General features: G+C 40.0%; 1 protein-coding gene across 1 annotated transcript in view; it reads left to right on the forward strand.

Annotated features, from left to right (window-relative positions):
- MYO3B (myosin IIIB) overlaps window positions 1-20,847 on the forward strand; it is a 281,014-nt gene that overhangs the window by 56,424 nt on the left and 203,743 nt on the right. The window contains exon 7 of the mRNA XM_019522847.1: window positions 6,861-7,006. Within this exon, the coding sequence (XP_019378392.1) occupies window positions 6,861-7,006 (146 nt within the window). The remainder of the gene's footprint in view (window positions 1-6,860; window positions 7,007-20,847) is intronic.

Here is a 20,847-nt window from a genome sequence, read left to right on the forward strand (position 1 = left end):
TACCCTGAAAACTGCTGACCACCTCTGGGGAGCCAGCTTTTTATTTTCCACAAGTTTTTTTTTTTTCCATGGATTTCACAGGCGTTGCCCGGATTTCACAGGCATTGCCCAGATTTCATAAAATCTACAAAATTGTGAATTTGGTAGGTCTCTAGTTATTACACATTTTCCAGCAATAACTTTATAGCTGGTTGGAACTTTTTATGGCATACTAGTTAATTTGTATGTGTAGCTGATCTAAAATAATTGCACAGTTAACCCAGTAATAGTGTGGTACATGTAACATGTAAAGGGGGCCTTACTTTTCTTCTATTTTTCCCTTCTTTTGTGTCTGCACATTGTCTGATTTTGCTTCCTTTGAATTTAATAGAACACTGGAATTGTTTTCCAGAATTATGTATACCCTTAAATATAAATTCTTTTGGCAGGGAATGTATCATTTGGTATACATCTGCAAAATATCGTGGCCATCCACCCTGACCTCCCAAGCTGGCACAATTAAGCTGGACACATTAAAAAAAGTTTTAGTTCCAGACTTCTTGTTTTATTCCTTTCTATTTAGCAGAGCTGATTTTGTCTTCTGCCATCCCAGGCAGCTAAACACAAACTTACCATTACCAACCCACAGTGGCCCACACAGGCAGTAACTGATGATGCCTTTGCTCCTTACACTTGCTCCGTGTTCTGCTTGTCCAATATTTTGATGCTTTGATAGCAATGAAATATACCAGGGAATTAAGCAATCAGGAAACCCCTAAATAATACAGAGCAAGATAGCATGTCTCCTTAGCATCCTGGGCTATTGTGCAACTCTGTCTGCATCAAGCTGGTGTTTACAAACTGGCTTTCATAGATACAATGTCTAGCTCAAGGTCTCAATTCTCGTCTTCAAGGCATTCAGTAGCATTACTTTAAGCTCTGTGATGAAGATAGAGGTTCTTCAATTCATTGTTGAATCCATAGATGACTGAGGAGGCTCATACAAGATCTGCATGTTCAACTGCAGATGGGGTAACTAGTGCTGGGAGGAAGGAGTATCCTAGTGATGTTGGGTCATAGCTCTTTCCCTTTGTCTCTCTAGTTTATCTGCCTCTGTAGTGAGGCGAGTGTGCTCAAAATGTTTGATGTCTTGTTTTACATCATGGTATCACTGAGGACAATTTAGCACTTGAGTCTCCTAGGTATTGACATTAATGGTGTATTTCTTCAGATTGACCTTCAAGATGTCATTGAATCTCTTATTTTGCCCACTTCAAGAATGGTGACCATTAGGTGAGTTGGGGGATAAAAGACCTGTTTTGGGAGCCATTTGTTAGGTTTCCTTATGACACATCCTGTCCAAGAGGGCTGGTGCCATATAAACATGGCTTCAGTACTGCTGGTGCTTGCTTGAGCTAGAATGGTGGCATATCTTCTTCTGTCCTTCCAAATGATATGGAGGATTTTCCAAAAACATCACTGTTGGTAATGCTCCAAAGCTTTTAGATGTTTCTGACATGTTCTCCAAGTTTCAATATTAAATCTCTTTCTTTGTTGCTTCTTGTGTTTATGTCATTTTGGGGCAATAGGAATAGACATGACAGAATTTATCAAACAATGATCTGTCCAGCCAATCATCTCTCCTGGTCATAGCTCTGGAGATCTGAAAGTTACAATGGTCCCAAGCACACACTGACATAGTCAATCAGGTGCCCATGTTTTGAGTGGGGGTGCCTCCATGATGTCTTCCATTTGTTGCCTTGGTGGAATAAGGAGCTTGTGATGATGAGATCATGTTCTGAAACTTGCTCAGGAGAAAATTTCCATTTGAATTGGCTTTTCTCACACCTTCTTTACCAAGTATACCTTTTCATAGCTTAGAGTCTCTGCCCACTCTAAGATTGAAATGGCCATGAAGAACTATTTTATTTCTTTTGGGGACAGATGGCAGGAATTGGTCAAGTTTAGGATTCTTCTGTCATCTGCATCAAGGGTTGCAGCATATGCATTGATGACTATTGCATGTTGTCTGTTGGTCAGTTGAAGATGAAGGGTTATGAGATGCTTGTTGATACCAACTATACTTTCTGGCATCTGGGTAATAGTCTTGGTCTTGATAGCAAAACCAACTCTTTGGATGTGCCTGTGTTTTTTGGCTTTCCTTTTGCAAAAAAAAGGTGCAGCTATTATCATGCTCTGTGAGCTGCCCTTATTCTCTGCATCTGGTCTCATTAAGTACAGCATTGTCAATATCAAATTGTGCAAGCTCATTGGCCACCAGTGTTGTCCTTCACTCCAGTCAGTCACTGTTAGGGCTGTCCATCAGGAAGTGAATGTCCCAAGTTGCAAATTTCATTACTAGATTTGGACAACAGATAGAATGATCTAACTATGTGTGGGAAATGAGTCAGACTATGTTTAGGGCACCTTTTCTAGCCCCCTACCCTTATGGGATGAGCAGAGCAGATCTTAAACAGGCCTGCTCAGCTGATATTGCAGCTGCTGAATTACACACCTGTCTATTCCATGTGCACAGTCATTGCCTCCAGTTAGGACTGTGACAAGGGACTTCCGGTAATCATTAGCCCCTGCCCCCATTGCCACTTGCCCAGTGCCATAGGATTTCCTATTAAAGGAAGACATTTGTTGGGAGTGCCTTAACATGGGGATGCTGTCATGCATCAGCAACCATGTAATACTCTGTGGGAAGAAAATTGAAATCCAATGGTAAAGAAAATCTACTTGATCGAAGGTTTCTATTACACCGTCGCCGTCATCCACCTTTGCAGCCATTGTGAAATATTCTTCCTTTATCTGCCTGTTCCATCACTGAGGACTTTTATTTTTAAATTTGGGTTGCTATTAGTCTGGAAACCACACTTGCAACCTTGATGCCATGGATAACCCTACCAGGAGCACAAAACTCCAGGTGGCATTGCTCTTGAAATCATAGGTATCATAGGTGGCAGCAACCCTCTCTATTCTGTCAAGGTTGCAGTCCTTGGAAGGGCTACACATACTCTCCTAGCCAATGTTCAAGCAGCTGCCTTGCTTCTCAAACTTGTCTCTTATGATGGATGAGGCCATGAGTCAGAATCCTTTTCTTTTCAGGGTGGGGTGGGCAGGGGGTAGAATACCTATAAACTTCTATGAGCAGTAAACAGCAAACTTTCTTCAGTCCAGCAGCCCCTCATTGCCTGCTGCCATTAAAACTGATAGGGAAGAGCTACTGTTTTCATATATTTTTCTTCTCCTGCACTATAGGTAAGTACAGGAAAACTTTCTGTAACATGCTTAGTTGCACCTTTCTTATTTACATTTAGTTGGAAACAAAGAGAACACTGAATTAGGAAAATGTTTTTCCAAGGAGTCATTTCAAGCTCTTGAGTTAGAAATGACAGTGAATCAGTTTTATTTTTAAAGCCTCATGACTAGAATACCATTGTGATTCTGCTATGTGGTTTTAGCAGTGTGTGGTATATTTCCTGCATGCTACCATGGAGTGGAGAGTACTGAAAGATACTCCACATGTTCTTTCCTCTTTTCTGGTAACTATTGCACTACTGTGAAGCCTACAGAAGCTCAAAGACTTTTTTTTTCTAGAAACAGTGCCAGTATTTCTTTACTACGCCATCCATCATGAATGCAGTGCCCTGTGACTCTCACTTAATTATTTTGGCATAGCTTGTAAATAAACTTTCTAAGAAGGTTTAGATGTATAGCAGATTTTGCTGTTGAATTACAGAGAGTAGAATTAGGAACAATTACAACATGCTGTGCTTAAGAAGGGGAAGGATGTTCTTCTATTTGAATGTACTAGACTCAGACTCAGGGGAGCTGGGCTTACTTCCTGGCTCTGTCACAGTTTTCCAATGTGACCTTAAGCAGGTGCCTCATTTTTCTCCTTGCAAGGTAGAAAAGATATCAGTTTCCCTTGCAAGGTGTTGAGAATTAAATTCCTCAGTACTTATGAGGCATTCTGACAATAATGATGGGGTCCATACAAAGACTTTTTGGGAAAGACTTTTTGGAAGACAATAGCACCTTTTTAACCAAGCAAATAAATATTTTTGACATTTAAAAAAACAAAGGAGAAAAATAATGTAAAGAATGTAATTAGCCATGTATGGATAAACTGCTTGTGATGTCTTCTAAACTGCAACCTTACACTTTATGGGAGCTGACTCACGTAATTTCAGTAAAGAGATAACCTTGGGAATAGATTCTTTTGAGAAGTGGATAAGGAAACACTCCTAGCTTGAGATATTTCAGCCTGTCCCTTATTTTTGTTCTTATTATTTAAGTTTTATAGTCAAATCGAGGTTGCAGTGAGCTACAGTAGGAAGGCTGTTCTGGTGCTGTCAATCATATATCAATTCAAAATACCTAGTCATAAGTATTTTAAAATTATAAAAATTATAAAAAAATAAAAATTGAACTCTGCCAAGCTTACTCATAAGTCAGGACTCCTTAGTAAACTAGACCAGAAAATGGCAGTGTCTCTCTTTAGCAACTTGGGCTATTAATAACAAACATATCCGGCTGATTTCTAAAGACTATTTTCCCATAGAATTTAGTGTAGAATTCTAGGTCTTGATCCTTATCTTCAAATATTCAGTGGCTCAGGCCTAGGATACCTAAAATAATCATTTAAAACTGTGGAATGAAGATAGTGGTAGACAAATCCATTGCTCGGGTACAATGGAACTGTCCACTGCTGAAGTAGAGCTCATCTATTCAGGTGACAGAGCTTTCTTTGGGAGCAGTCCAACACTGAAATAAACTCCTACAGGAACTGAGAACCATTACAAACCTCTTAGTCCAGTTTTACTCCTGGGAAGAGAATGAGATAAAAAATGAATCTCACGTGACAGCTATTAGTCACATTGCATAATCCTGGGAAGAATCAGACATCACAGTAGTGAAGGTGACATAGAAACCTCTACTGAGTAGAAGCAGGAAACTCTTTGGCATGTCAAAGTGAAAAAATAAAGAGGGAGGAAAGATATCCAATCATTTATGTTTTCTAGCTCTGACAGAAAGTTCAGGTGAGGTCTTATCTTTTTTCTGAACCAATTTGCTCTAGATGAACAACTAAACTGTCTGAGAATAGATAGACCAAATGGAGAAAGTGACTAAAAATAAAATATTGCTGGAATAGTAGGTACTTTTCCTCTTACCATAATTAATACTGCTCATCTTTGTACCATCTGTTTCTTATAAAGAAAATAATTAGAGCTGTCAAAAATTCTGTTTATCATTAACAAAAATTAGTAAAGTTAAACCCTTGCAGAATCACTGTAGGAGGGTGAACAATTTTAAAAGCAATTCTTACAATTGGTGCCAGTCCTGAGCTTCAAATTCTGGATCCAGAGTCTGAACCACAATGGCTGGGTCCAGACATGCAGGCACATTAAAGTGTGCAGCACAGCTAATTTGCAGCACCAGGATTCCTGGTAGCAAACCCCGCCCCAAATAAAAAAGTGGTGCAACACATGCCAAAGTGGTGTGGACTGGGAGAAATGTGGAGACAGGGAGCAGACAGCCCAGGGCTATCTCCACATACTGCAGAGCCCTCACACTGAGGCACCCTGCACCCTAGCCAGCCTTCCCACCTGAGATGCAGTGTGCCTTGAGATGGGGGAGCAGGCAGACCTGGGCTAGCTGCTCCCCTGTCTCCGCACGTCTCAGTGTGGGGGCTCTGCTGCAGAGTCCCCATACTGAGGCATTCGGATCACCCATGTTGAAGCACCCTGCATCCCAGCCAGCCACAGAGTGGCTGGCTGGGGTGCAGGGTGCCTCAGAGTAGGGACTTCTCATGCCTCATCGGGGGGCTCCACAGCACATGGAGATGAAGGAGCAGGCAGCATTGATCTACCTACTCCCCCATATCCATGTGCCACTCTCCGGCTGCTTGGGGAACAGGGGCCTCAGCATGGGGCTGCCTGCTGGCTAGCCCTGTGCTGAGGCACCCTGTGCCCCAGCCAGAACCCCCTGCATCACATGGAGCAGTGGGACAATGTGTCTCAGTGAAAAGCACACAGGCAGGGGTGTTCACTGAAGCACAAATTTGTGCCACTATTTGTGCTGATGCAAACGCATGCCCCTGCTTGTGTGCATGCAACCAATATGTGCAAGGGGATTTGGTGTTGAGTTTTGTTTCATCCTTTGCTAGAGATAAGTATTAAACCTGAATTTGGATTTTAGCCCCTTAACAAGGTTGCCAGTATTCACATTCAGGGTTTGCTTTTAATTAACATCCTATTTCAGAACATGAACTTAGAGAATGACTGTCACTTGAAGTGTTTATGCAGGTCTCAATCCAAAGCTCCTTTGAAATCCATGGAAAGAGTCGCAGCAATTTTAGGGGGGCTTTTAGATCAGGTTCCTAAGATTCTAATTTGGATTTTTTTGATCTAATCAAATCTAGAGGAGGGAAACTACATTTATTGACAGGAATGAATGATGGAATACTTTTACTTGAAAACCAGCCATGCACATCCCTTCACTTCATGAAAATCTCTAGAAGTTGATACAGATTAAATCAATAGGAAGCCATACATACATTTTACTTCTGTAAAAAAGAACTCTAATAACATACAGAATTTAATTTAAAATTCTTTAAAGACCTTTGATAGAGTTCTATATCCTAGATAAACATTTCTCTTAAATTTTGTGGCATAATAATCAGAAAAAACCCCAAACCTATAGAGAAATGATCATTTTGCTCTTAAATTCCCTGGGGATATTTTCATCTGGGAAATACAAGCAACTGGAACTACTTCAGATTTTGGTCATGACTTACAAAAGTACTTTTGTATTGCACTACAACAGTGTGAATTGCTTAGAATTTATGATTGCTTTCCCTGCTTTTCTGATAGGTCATTGCTTGTGAACAACAGTATGACTACTCTTATGATGCTCGGTGTGACGTATGGTCCCTGGGGATCACAGCTATTGAACTGGGTGATGGAGAACCACCCTTATTTGACATGCATCCTGTGAAAACGCTTTTTAAGATTCCAAGGTATGGCACTAGATGGCTCTCTTGACTCACTAGTTTGTTGTTCATGGGGAGTCTAGTGAGAAGTAAAATATTTTGTAAACATTTTTTTCTCAAATCATAAGAAAACTTCATTGGAAAATAGATAAAAAGAAATGCTTTTGTTAAAATGATTCCTATTCTGTCTGATTTTGGCAACCAAGAACCACAGGGTCTAGTTGAAATAATAGAATTCAATATTTACTTTATCTTTGTCTTGGAGTTTGATTTTCATACCATCCATAGTAGACTTCAGATATAATTTTCTTAGCTAATATTGATAAATCCTTTTGTTTCAAAATAGGCAAGTGTCAGTATCTAAAGATGTAGTATAACATTTTTAAATATTACTCATCTGAAATCTTAGACTTGCCTGATTGTGAAAGAAATGCATATTGTTTTGATAATAGTATATAGTAATCTGTCAATTTTAGTAAATTGCATTTGTTATTTATTTTTTAATTTAGCTTTGGATAATAAGATGTGCACTAATATGTATATATGAAATTGCAATAGATGTACTTTATACATATATTAGTGTAACTGGAATCTTTTATTTCACATGATCTTTTCGTTTTGATTTGGCTTCTGTGGACTGGGGTTTTTAACGGTACAAGTCAGGACTGTATTGACAGAGTGAAATAGAATTTAACAACAGAGCAGTCATAATACTTGGACATTTTTTTTCAAGAATTTGTCCAAGGTTGATTGTGGACTGGCAAATGCTTGTCTTTTCCACATTTCTTTGTAAATAAAGAATCACCATGGATTGATAGCAGTTTAAAAGCTTCAACAATACAAGTGTTTGACCTTTTGTTATCTGCACAATCGCACAATTATCATGGGCTTTTAAAATTCATCTGATTGTAATTTGCATTTCTGATTAAGTCTATTTATATGCAGATGAGGCTGTCTTAGGTTTTGCGTCATAATGTTATCTCCTTATACCCAACCCAGACTGAACTGCCACCACTCTTCCAAAAATTATTCAGATTGAAGCAGCAGTTCATCTTGTTGCCTTTGCGCACGTATAAAACAGGTCATGGCAATTAAAGCAGCAAGGGAGGCTTCAGATTTCTAAACTAATATCCATAAATTTTATCAGATGAATGCTCAAAACAGTTTAAAAGGACAGCAATCATGTCAGTAGTGTAAAGTAACAGCAAGTGATAGGAAGATATATGGAATAGGACTTCGGGATGCTTTCATTTTTGTTTATGATTTATCCTTTTTTCTGTCAACTGCTGTATGTCTTTAGGATTTCACAACATCAAGATGAGGTGTCTGTCTTGATGAGATAAATAGCATGTTAGTTTACTAAGTAAACTGCTTAATGGTAGCAGTCCTTTGTTGTTTTTCTTGAGGCAAGAGGTTTTCATCTGCTTTGCATTTATGAGCTAGAATTCTACCACTAGTAACAGTCCCCTCACATAAGACATAATGGACTATGACAGGTGCTAGATGGCTCGAGGGACTGGTTATGGGATATGGAGCATGCCCTCTCTAGGTACTGGTTTGAATACAAAGCCATATACACAGCAAATAGTGACCAAAAATTTCTATCATCTGATTGTTATTTGACAGTCTAGCAATGGTCTCCTTCTAGTTTCTTGTGCAGATAGTACTTTTTTGTCAGTGCTAACAAAAGAGTTTTTAGGCATCGCTCATGTCTCAAGGTGATGTCTCCAAGTGAAATAAACACTCTAGGAAGGCAGTGGGTAAAAGTGTAGCACATAGGGAAGCTTGTAGCATGCCAGTCACTGCTGTACAGCACACACAACTCTGAATTTTCTCTGACCTTAGTCTGGTATCTTTAATGAATGCTGCTTTCATTATAAAAAGCATGTGTGTGAATGAGATGGTATCCTTATTTTCTGTCTCTAAATTCCTATGATGATTTATATCTTTGAATTCCCATGATTTTTACTTGTGAACCTTCTGTTCCATGAACCATTTTGTTCTCAAAATTGCTGTAGCCTCTTACAGAAGATACAAGCATGTTATTCTAAATCATGGAGACATTACTTCCTTTTCAATGTTTTCTCTTAACTCAAAATAAGTTATTTAACTGAAAGTACGTGGTTAATCACTGTATATAGGAAAAAAACCAAATAGGGCTCTAGTTTCTTGTCTTGATATCAATAGGTTTGATCCAGAACCCTCTCTCTCCCTCCACCACAAAAAAAAGAGATGCTGCTGCCTTTTGGCTTGTGCTGGTTGATGTATGCATAGGTCCAAGTAAACAAACACTTGGTGGAGGACTGAAGCAAAGCATATTCAAGGGTAAGGAAAAAGAGAGCTTCAATGAGCTCTCCAACTTTCGAATGTCTCTGCAGGCTCTCAGGTCTTTGTATAGTGCCTGATCCATCATGTGCACAACAAATTAAAAGGATTGGGTTTTCCTTCACCTAAATTAGTGTCTCACTCTGAAATGGTGAATTTCCATTCAGTTACATTTTCTTGGAGTTTTAAATGGGATTCTGTTGGGTTTCAGCACTGTATACACATACATAATGATGTAGGAATGAGACAGCACTAAAGTTGGTTGCAGAATTATTCTGTGCCTATGGTAACCCACAGCCAAGTAACATTTTCTCTGGAAATGTAAGGAGTCACTGAGAAGAATGAACAATAAATACTATGAATTATCAAATACATATCTCACTGCTGCAGAACATCCTATATTATTCCAACTGCTTTTATTCTCTCTTGGTTACTTTTGCTGACTGGACTCATTTGAACTTTAATGGGGGCATAATTGTCATTCACAATGAGTGACATTTGCATCTCACTTGGACATCATATACTTGTTTTCTCTGAAACAAGTCCTTGAGCTATCAGAAATGATTATGCCCTTGTTCTCCTACATTCTTAACTGCAGCCTTTTGATTTCCATTTTTTTTTTGTAGTGCGCTAATCTGCTGTATGTACTGCACATTTCCATGCCTTAGCAAAACATTTTGCAGTCATTCTGGTGTTTCCTCTTCAAGAAGAGGAATAATTAAATCTTATCACTGCACTTAAAAGTAAAAAGTGTCAGACTGACTGTCCTCCATCAGATGCAGATCCAGGATTTTACAAAGTGGGGCATGGGAACAGCACCTGGCACTGCAGGGGTTGACTGCATCCTCTACTCCTAGCCTTTCCACTCTCTGCTCCACTGTGGGGTGATAGTGGCAGGAGAAAATACCATTTGGGTGGGCTGAAGGCAGTTGTGGGGCTGGCGTGCGCTGGCAGCGGAAGAGTGTGCAGTGGAGGCCCTGGGTGTGGCACTGCAGTGGCGGGGCATGGTGCTGGTGCTGAGCAGCACCGGGTGCTACAGGATGGTAACACCATGGTGCTGCTGCTGTTGCCAGTTGTCAAAAAATTAGTTTTGGGGGGGTTAAACTCTGTTAGCCCCTGCCTTCTGCTGCCTATGCTGGGGAGCGGTGGGCAGGTGGAGGGAGGGTTGGGACAGACCACACCATGGGAGCAGGAGTCAGGAACTTTATTAAGTCCAGAAGAAGGTTAATCTTTCCCCCCCTCCCTTTCCCTCCATGGTCAGAGGCACATCCCCTCTGCTTCCTGCTGTCCTGGAGGCAAGAGGAGCTCCAGAGCTGCTCCAGACAGTCTGTGTGGCAGCTGAGCTCAACCCAGGAGACATCTCAGGAGAATGGCAGCAACAGTAGCTGCAGGTGAACAGATTCCCTTTCCCTGCACTTACCTGCTCCTGGGTTGGAAGGGAACACCCAGAGGGAGCAGTCAGGCAGTGCCGTAGCAAGGTGGGGGGATGAGCAAGGCAATCTCCCCAGGAGCCAAATTGAAGGGGTGCCAATAGGTGCTGCCCAGTCAGGGCGGGGCATGGGATGGAGCTGCAGGCAGTTTGTTTGGGGGGGCACGGGGATGAGGGGAGGGCGGTTCCTGCTGCTGCGTGCACTCCTGAGCAAGCATGGGGGAGTGTATGCCCCCTGGTTCTGTGTGTGGGGTGAGGGCAGGCTGCCACTGAGGGCTTTGCCCTGGGTGCCAAACTTCTTTGTCACTATTTGGCAATAGTCCTTCATAGTAAGCAAATAACATGCAGATAATGCAAGGTAGAAACCACAGGATATTTGGCATTGCAGAAAAGTTTTCCTTTTAAAAAGAATAAAAGCGAGGGCAGTATTGTCAAAGTTCCCAGTAGGAAGGAAACCCTTTTGTTTGTTTTGTTTTCTAGATGTGATGTGATGTAAACCTTTCCATTTTATTTTTTTCCAAATAAAATGGAGCAGCTGGTTGCCAGCTCTGGGGACTCTCAAGTCCACCCAAACTCTGTGAGAGTTCTCTGTCTCTCCCCAGTGACGTAGGGAAATCCTTTGCCATGGTCCTGGAACCTGAGAAATCCTGAGGGCCCCAGATAGAGCCAGGTTTCTCAGGGCTTCTGTAGACCCTGCTGCAGAGCTATGAGCCTAGACCTGGATTTTTCTGGATTGCTAGACTTCTTGCTCTGAAGCAGGGAGCCTAGACATCCTGAAAGCCGAAGCTTAAAATGGGATTCAGGTCTGTCATATTCCTAGATGCACACTGTATGCTCTCAGGACCTCCTGAAATACAGGAGCCAAGAGATTCCCAACCCTGAGACAATCTTGGTGTGGCATAGGTACCCCAGAGTTAAAGGATCATCAAACCCTGGACTGCCTGGCTGGCCAGGTTCCATCTGATCTGAACTTCCAGCTGACTTAAACTTCCTATGATTCAGCAGACATTCATTTGACTGACCCATATCCTCACATTGTTTCAGTTTCTACAAAATGGCATTTTTGACAAAATCAGTAAATTCTCAGTGGGCTGTGCCTCTAATGTATTTATAATACTTTCTTTTGCTCTAAGAAATATTTGAAAATAAAACACAGGCACTATCCAGCAGAGAGGTTATGGGACTATTCTAATTTTCACCTTTAAGTCCAAGGCAATGAAGCCACAAAAAAGAACTTCAGAAGTAGAACTTCATTCTGACCCCTAGACATTGTTTTTTGCATACTGACTGGCTGTTTAGCAGAGCCTCTTCCCTCCATACCTCCTCACAATCCCTCTGTTGCCTGATGTACTCCTCTTGCCACTCTCACTCTTCTCCATGCTGCCTCTCTTGCCCCTTAATGTCCTCTACCTTCCCTAATTCCACTTTGCTCCCATTTACTTACTACATTCTGACAGTCCTGATTAAGATCTGAATCTTTAGCTTAGTTTCACTTGTTTTTGAGATCCTTCACATTGTTCATTAGAGAGGAGAGGTTTGAGGAGTACTTGGCCACACCAAACAGTTCTGGCTGCTATAAATTGCTGAAAGAGTCTTAAAATGCATTTCTCTTTTTGTTATTCCTGTGTAAACATTCGCTGAATTTGACTCGAGTCTTTTTTTAGGGCCATGTCTGAAAAGGGAGGGAAGGGTGATCCATAAGACACTGTATTTATTAAGTCTTAAAGCAGCCGCAGTTAAGTTTCAAGTAAAACATTTCTTCCTACACTCATTTTCTTTGCCTAACTCTTACATAGAATTAGAAGAGGAAGGGATATGTGTTTGTGAACTAATGTACAAATTTTATGAAGACCTATTTCATAGACAGCTGTCCACTTATGTGAGGGGGCAGCATTGGGATTACAGGCATATATTTTAGCCCTAAAGCTGGTAACAAGAGAGAAGCATTAACTTAAAGCAAAAGTTAATATTTTAGTTTGCAATGATGCCTATATTCTCCTTCATCAAAATGAATTCTTGGACCTAGCTCATAAATCTCCTGAATAGGGACCTCCAGCGCCTACAGATAGAGATAAATCATACTGAGAAGATACTGAACCATGAAATGATTCTGTTAACATGTCATCTGTCTGGAATATATTTTCAAATCTCCAACAGAAGGGTCTAAATTATGAAGGGAAGGTGGCCTACCAAAGTTGGTGATTCGGGATTTGATACTTTTAACCTTTTCCATCTGCTGCCACTACTTAAGCATGCTTGTTTTGGCATAATATTTTAAAGTAAAAGATTGTCTAATGTTGACTATCATTAGAACTAAGAATGGTTCTAAAGTGAAATAGACCCATAAATTCTTCACATTATGTTATCTCTTGAAAAACATTACATCATATAGATAAAATCTCTTAAGCTACTAGTACTGGGAACATTTTGAAAAGAAAACTAATGGCTAGGATAAGTAACATGGCAAAGAAGAGATAAGTATCTTGCATTACAGTCTGGGGATTTGGGGACCCGAATATATTTGTCAGTCGTAGGATGATCATAAACTAACCAGTGCAGTGTGACATATTCATATCTATATCCAGGCTGCAGATGTATTTTATCTATAGACCTAGGTCTTCATCTGCTTGGTAGAGATGCAGCTGTTCTCAGGTAAAAAAGAGAGTTGCAGTTAAGAATTGGAGTCTGTTTCTGATCTGGTCCCAGACTTCTTGGATATGTTGTTCACAACCAGATTTTGCTCTTAGATTAATTTAGATCAGAAGTAACTCTTTTGAAAGCAGTAGTAGACAACTATTTAAAAAAAAACAACTCATCTGAGATTAATTATGCTTAGAGGAATTTTCAAAAGTGCCTTTGTGCTTCACTGCCTATTATCTCATTTCACTTTTGAGATTTTGAAAAGTGTCCAACATTATTTCCACTGATTTCATTGGGATTGGGATGTTTTTGAAAATCCCAGGAGACATGTAATTTCTTGCCTAATTACTTTGAAAATCTGACTCCTTGCCTCTCTGTTCCCTAGCTCTCTGACTGTCTTCAGAGAATTTTGGAAGCAAATCAGTGACCATAATTTAAAAAGAGCAGCATTGCCATTTAGTCACCATTTACTATTTATAACTGTAGCTTGGTATTCAAGGTGTTCTTAGAATATAGAATATAATGAAAGCTGCAAATTACATGGTAGTTTCCTTTTTTTTTACATCTGTAGAAGAAAATCTATTATCGACTTAGAAAACAGGAGTCAAAAGGAAAGCTAAAATAATCTTTGAGCTAGAGGTCACCATCCCAACCATTGCTCTTCCTCGAGTAGTTTCATGGACTTTTGGCATGGACACTTTTCTAAAGCTTTAAGATGCTTCCTCTTGCTATACCAAAGTTTGAACCAAAAGTTTAGTTATCCTTGGGAGGAATCCAAATGACCCTTATGATGCTTCTGTCATACGGTGGATTGGAAACAGGAGCAATAAGAAGATCTCTCTCAAAACTAAGTCTTCTTGTGTGGCAATACTGTGTGCTAGCAGGCACCCTACACAACAATGTCATAAAAAAAATTAAATCCATTAAATTATTCACACAGCAACATGAAAGCCAAGGAGTAAGGCAGGTCAATGTTGTTGTTTTTTCCCTTACGGAGTCTGGGGGAAATATGTCTTATTTGCATGGGCAGTGAGTTTTGTGTCACCCATAGAATGCTAAAATTGTGTGTCTGTGGTTGGTCTAGGGATTAGGACTTTGCACTGGCAGAGCTGTGTAGGGAACTGCAAACAAAATCCAGTCACCTTAAAATAGTGAAATTCACCAGTGGAGCTTTACAGCTTAAATCAAGCTGTTCCAGGATGGACTGGGTCAACCATGTGTCACTGATTGTAGTGTTATTTTAATTATAGCGTTTGTTGCTAAAAAGCAGAGACAGCTCTATGCATGTGCTTCTGAAGCTATATAAAGTACATTGATTAATTATTGCCCTTTTAGACCCTAAAATGGATACAATCATTGTAGTGCTTGTTTTGTGAATTTTAGCAGTTACACTGTAGGAAAATGAGAGTCTGATTCACCACTCCTTTATACCACGTGCAGTCATTATGTGTGCCCAAATACTAGTAATAGCTATCACATCAGTATTCTCCAGTCATACCAGACAGCAATGTTTGACAGTCCTTCTGTGCTTACCTTCTACAAGTATAATTAACTACACCATTTAGGAAGCAATGGAGAATCAGGCCCTAAAATTATAACATCTTATTAGAACATTACTACAATCCTTTCTTTAAACATAAGCCTTTGGTCTACACTATTTTCTGTAAGTAAACTATTGTGTAAACTATATGTCCATTAGTATTAGGTGAATGAGAAATTTAATAAATAAATGTTGCAGGGTTTTTCTGTTCACAAATTATGCACAAATAGGTTTTGATTTTTGCAGACGCACTCATTATTTATCTTTATTCACAAAACAGTTTCAGCAAGCATTTGTGGTCTGTAGCTGTTCACATGCAATTCACTGTGAATATTCAATATTCAGAATTCCAGCTGTTTGGACAAAATGCTGGTCACATGGTGTACTCCTCTTCCTCAATTGGATAAGAGTCTATTTAGAAATGTGAATGCATGCCATTATAATGATAAAAATATTGTCTTATGTGAATACCCTACCACACTTGTTTAAAATATGCACTTTCAACAAACAGATCTGCCAGTAAACTCATTTGCAAAATCATTCATGAAAAGTGAGAAGATAAGAGGTGTGAACACAGCTGAAATAAAATTCTTTGGAAAATGCAAATGAAGAATCATGGGACAATCTGACAGTATCTGCCCAGATCTAATATTTTAGCCATTTCCTTCACAAACAGAAGAAAAGGATCACCCCTTATATTCTGTTTTGCTCTGTGTCCTGCTTTTTAAACTTCTCACAATTCTAGGAGGGAGCTGAGTTGCCTGCCAGATTTGTTAGTGAATCCATATGTAGCCCATTTCATGCATTAAATGCACATACGCTATTTTAGTCAACCAATGCCCAAAGTAAATTATTGCTATTCAGAATCCATTGCATAAGTAAGAGCGGACTGTTAAGATACAGTAAGGGCCATTTTGTTTTGCTCTAGTGGAAAATTTCATGCTGACAAGGTCAAGCCCTGCAGTCTGAGTGCAGTCAAGTGATGAAAGGCACATCCAACATGAGGAGAGCTGCTAGATGGACATCCGCTAACTATTGTCTGCTTTGAGACAACTCAGCATTTTAAATGCAGCATTCCAGTTACATTACATGACTGTGCCACACTGTAAAATTCTGCTTTGCAAATAATTGCAAATTAAAAGTATTATCATTTAAATATGTTTCAGAACTGGTCACCAATTAAGCAATAATTCCTAAGAAACTACAATAGTTAATGATATAAACTGTAATTTTTCTGAAGCAGCCATACTCCAAGGACAGTGAAACAGTCATTAAATACATTAATTATTGCTTTTAAGGAGATTCTTGCTATGTTGTATTATAAACCAGAGGATATAATGGAGAACATGTAGCATGGCTGAAATTTTGTAGTGCCGAGAGTACTTGTGCTCTACATTTAAAATGAGTTTGAGGGCAGGGTGGGAAATAAGTCAGTTATAAATAGTTAACAGCCAATTTTCTGCCATTCAGGCAAAAGAACAGCTTCCTTTAGGTAGATAATTTACATGTAATATTTCTTTGCAGTAAGACGGTTAGTGTTCTGATATTTTTGTATGACTGATTAAGGTACTTTGTTATGGAAATAGATTCTTAGGATAAAAATAATTGAGCTAATGTAAGAGTCAAATTGCACAGTACAGATCTAGGTAGCTACTTTTCCAATATATAAATCTACATCATTAGGAGAGGTTGCTGAGAGGCTACTGATGCCTTATTAGATAAGGCTTAGATAGATTACCTGCAGTACTAAGCAATTTACAGAGAAAAGGAAATGGGCTTCCAATACAGTATAGAAATGAAACATCACAATTATTTGAGATTCTCTGTAGCCTTGGAAACAATATGGAAGTGGTGACATCAGCAACAATTACGTGCAATTTTTATCTTTAGTTTATCACCAAGGTAACCAGAGCAGGTTTCCCTGCTTGAAATTTTAAGAATGTCTTGGTTCAGGATAAAGCGAGCATGCATGAAGCATATGTTTAGAGACTGCTAAAATGGCATTCTGTTTGCCTTTTAAAATGGTCCATCAGGATTTAAATTGTGTAAACTCATCTTTTTCCCCACCCACCCCTGTAGCAGCTGCAAGCAAATGAAGCCTCAGTTGTTGTTTTAAATGCTCTTAATGCTGGAAAGAAGAACATAGTGTTGCTTTTGCTGGCTTCAAACAGCAAATATTATCTTGGCAGGGGCAGATCTATGGTTGTACCTCCCCACTCCCCCTGCCTGTGCAGTGCATGCAGTGAGCCCACCAGCTTATCTGTGCTGCCTCTGGCTGGAGCCCCTGACTCCATGCAAATCTGACCCCAGGGCTTTGTGGAAGTTGGTGCTCCACTCGGAGCCTGTGCCCATCAGCTGGTGATCTCAGAGAGCTCACAGAACATGTGGCACTCCAGTAGGAGCTGCACAGATGTGCTAGTGAGCTCAGAGAGTTCAGTGTACATGCACCCCACAGCTGAAGGGGTGTGACTGCACCCGCTTACCATGATCTTGGATCCACCTGGCAGACACAATATTGAGAGAGAAAAAAGTTGAGAACATCCATATTATTTCTTGTTTATCATTGACCAGATTTTAGAGAGGCATTTTAACAGTAAGTATTACAACTGTGCGAAATGGCACCATTCTGTTTCACCTTAAGTTTCGAGATTTCAATTCGAAACAGCTGTTCCATTTTGCTTCTTTGAAACAATGAGGCTGTTTCAAGACTGTTTCAACATTTCGCTAGATCGGCCGGGGACAGGGAGTCAGCCAAGCTGGGCTGACTTCCCATCCCCAGCGCTAGATTGGGCTGAGCTAGGTTGGTCCTATTCCCCAGCTGGACTGACTTCCTATCCCCAGCACTATGGTCAAAACGTTTTGACTTTCAAAATGTTTTGACTAGCCTCATTTTGTTTTGAGGCCATTTCAAAGACCTTTGTTTCATTTTGATTTTGCTGTTTTGAAACTGTCAAAACAGAATGGCCAGTGAAATTGCGCACAGCCCTTGTAAGTATGTGCTAATCTTTATATACCATGCATGAAAAACTAATTAATGTACAAATGAAGTAGTGAAGTAAGTGAAGGAATTTAACTCTGGAATAAATTCTCAGGGCAAGAGATTAAAAACCTATTTAGTTAGGTACCTACAAATTGAATTAAGTTTCTTGTTATAGCCATGTTTTCAAATTTCAGTTATGTCTAAATTTTCAAACTCCAGTCCTTCATTTGTACCTCTCCACTCCAGTCCTTCACCAGAGCTCCCCAAGAGATGACGAGCTTGAACGGTCATAAACTACTGCAAGACCATTTCAGGCTGGACTTAAGGAAGAATTTCTTTACTGTCCGAGCCCCCAAGGTCTGGAACAGCCTGCCATTGGAGGTGGTTCAAGCACATACTCTGAACACCTTCAAAGCAAATTGGATGCTTATCTTGCCAGGATCCTATGACCCCAGCTGACTTCCTGCCCTTTGGGCGGGGGGCTGGACTCAATGATCTTCGGAGGTCCCTTCCAGCCCTAATGTCTATGAAATCTATTAAATCTATTTGTATCCGCATATGAAACAGATACCTGCCAGGGGTGTGCAAAGTGCTCCCTATTCGATTCAGATTCAGCCCAAATCAGAGACAGTGATTCGATTTGTTGATTCAGATTGCTGTCCCTAATTTGATTCAGCCGAATCTGAATCTGAAGATTCGATGCTGATTCGGAGAATCAGCAATTTGGACATAGACCCAGCTTTATATGTTTTTTCTACATACTTCAAAGTAGCAGGCACGGCTTGTGAATGTTGTGATGCTGGGGTGAGCATCCCACAGGAGTGTGGTGGGGCCCTCCATGTGCTCAGTGGCAAACCCAGAAGTGGACCAGAAGAACTTCCGATCCACTTCCAGGTCTGCTGGGGAGCGAGTCGGGGGCTCCCCTGCCCCCCCAGCTTGGCAATCGGCATGGGCACCCCAGGTACCCCTCCAGACCCAGGAGGCACCAGTTGCTGAGCCAGGGGGTAGTGCGGGGGGGCCCACAGTGCACTTGCCGGTAGACCTATATGTGGACCTCCATTTCTGTTGCCAAGCGCGCTGGTGAGCCCCCCACACTCCTGTGGGATTCTCCATGTACCCCAGCATTGCAGCATTCACAAGCCACCTGCTACCTAGAGGTATGTAGAAAAAACATTTAAAGCTGTCTCTATGTCCGAATCTCCAAATCTTTCCGAATCTCTCTGAATTGATTTGGAGGGTTCCGATTTGATTCAGAGAGATTCAAGGGTTCTCTGATTTGATTTGGATTTGTAGATTTGGCCACTGAATTGGGCTGAATATCCACTGAATTGAATCAGGAACCAAAGTTTCGCACAGCCCTAATACCTGCATATGCAGAACATACATCTGTATCCAGAGCAAGTCACTGTAGTCTCAGTTAATGCCTTTTACGTCTGCATATCTTCTGAACACCCATATGCATCAATAGATATAGAAAAAGGATCTAATTCTGCTTCTACTTTGGCTTCAAGAACAGAGGTTACACATTAGACCCATAGCTCTTTGGGTTTTACAATCCAAAACAGACCTTACAGTCTTTGGTTAGTGCTTGAGCCTGCAATGGCCCACTTCACTCCTATAACTCAGAATTAATTGAGCCAAGAACATGAAATTAGGTTCTTGGATTTACAAAAATAATAATCCCCTCATGTACTCTAGTACTGCTGACAAAGTAGACACCTCACATATTGCATAATACCAAAGCTTTTCATGGCATATAATTGAAGAACAGAAGCCTTTCTCAGAAATAGAATATTGACATTCATATTTATAAAGGCAGCAATTTACTGCAAGCTGTTATATTTTTAGATATTAGTCAGATGTTAATTAGATTTCAATTATCTTTAGGAGTGCAGTGAATGTACACATGCTATTTTATTTTTGTAACAAATAGTCCTGGCCTATGCTGTTTGACCTCTGAAGTAATTTCCAGAAACATGAAGTAGTAAGTAATCACATTATTTGTGAACCTACTTGGTGAATGGGCACAATTCATTGAAAGGTATTGATCTGCCTGCTACAGTTATCAGTTTGAATAATGTTAAAATTGTATGTAATGCATTTAATCATTACTTATGATTAGTGCAGTAATAATGCTCTGGGCATATGTACCAGATTTACTATTAACAATTAGTGTCTTATATATATTTTCTGTATCACGGGTGTAATCATAAGTTTGAACTCTTAAAAATTTTAAAGAAAAAATTCTTGGGTAGGCATCGGTTATAAAACCGGTAACTATAGTGTTCAGTAGATTAATAATCAATTTAGTGGATTGATACTATTTTAATGAAGACCTTGTTATGTTTAGATTATACTCTTGTTACATTTTATTCCAGGGATTTTTCCATAAAATCCAAGTACTGTATTTGTCTACCACGCTGGATAGACAAATTAAAGGGTATTGTTCTGTAGCTTCTGTAATGCAGCAGATCAGACTATAGATGATTATAATGGTTTCTTCTAGTCATAAAATCTGTAAGTCTATGAAAAAATATGCTGCTTAAAATGGGACCAATAGGAATGGAGACATTTAAATGATGGAGAGTTTCTGTTTTGCCTAACAACCCAACACTGGTGTCATCTGAACCATTTCTTCATTGAAGGACATTGTACATTTCATGCACTGTGCCTGCAGAAAAGGAAAATAGCAAGGCTAGAAACGCCCAGTTGTTAGGTCATTCAGTTGACTGTGACTGTGAAGTTCGATCCCTGGTAGAGTAGGAATTAGGTTTCCATGATTGTATGAGAATAGGGTGAGTCTGAGTCAGAGCAAACCTTGTTGTACTTCATGAACAGGTTCAGCATATGCAGGCATTTCTTGTGTCAGCCTAGGTCTGTTAGTCTTCATGGAAAGAGAGATGGATGCTTGCCATCTTGGGAATACTGTATTAGCAGCTGTGTTGCATCAGCTT

This window comes from Gavialis gangeticus, unplaced genomic scaffold (assembly GCF_001723915.1).
Source record: "Gavialis gangeticus isolate Ggan-Ray unplaced genomic scaffold, GavGan_comp1, whole genome shotgun sequence".
In the NCBI taxonomy this organism is placed as follows: Eukaryota; Metazoa; Chordata; order Crocodylia; family Gavialidae; genus Gavialis; species Gavialis gangeticus.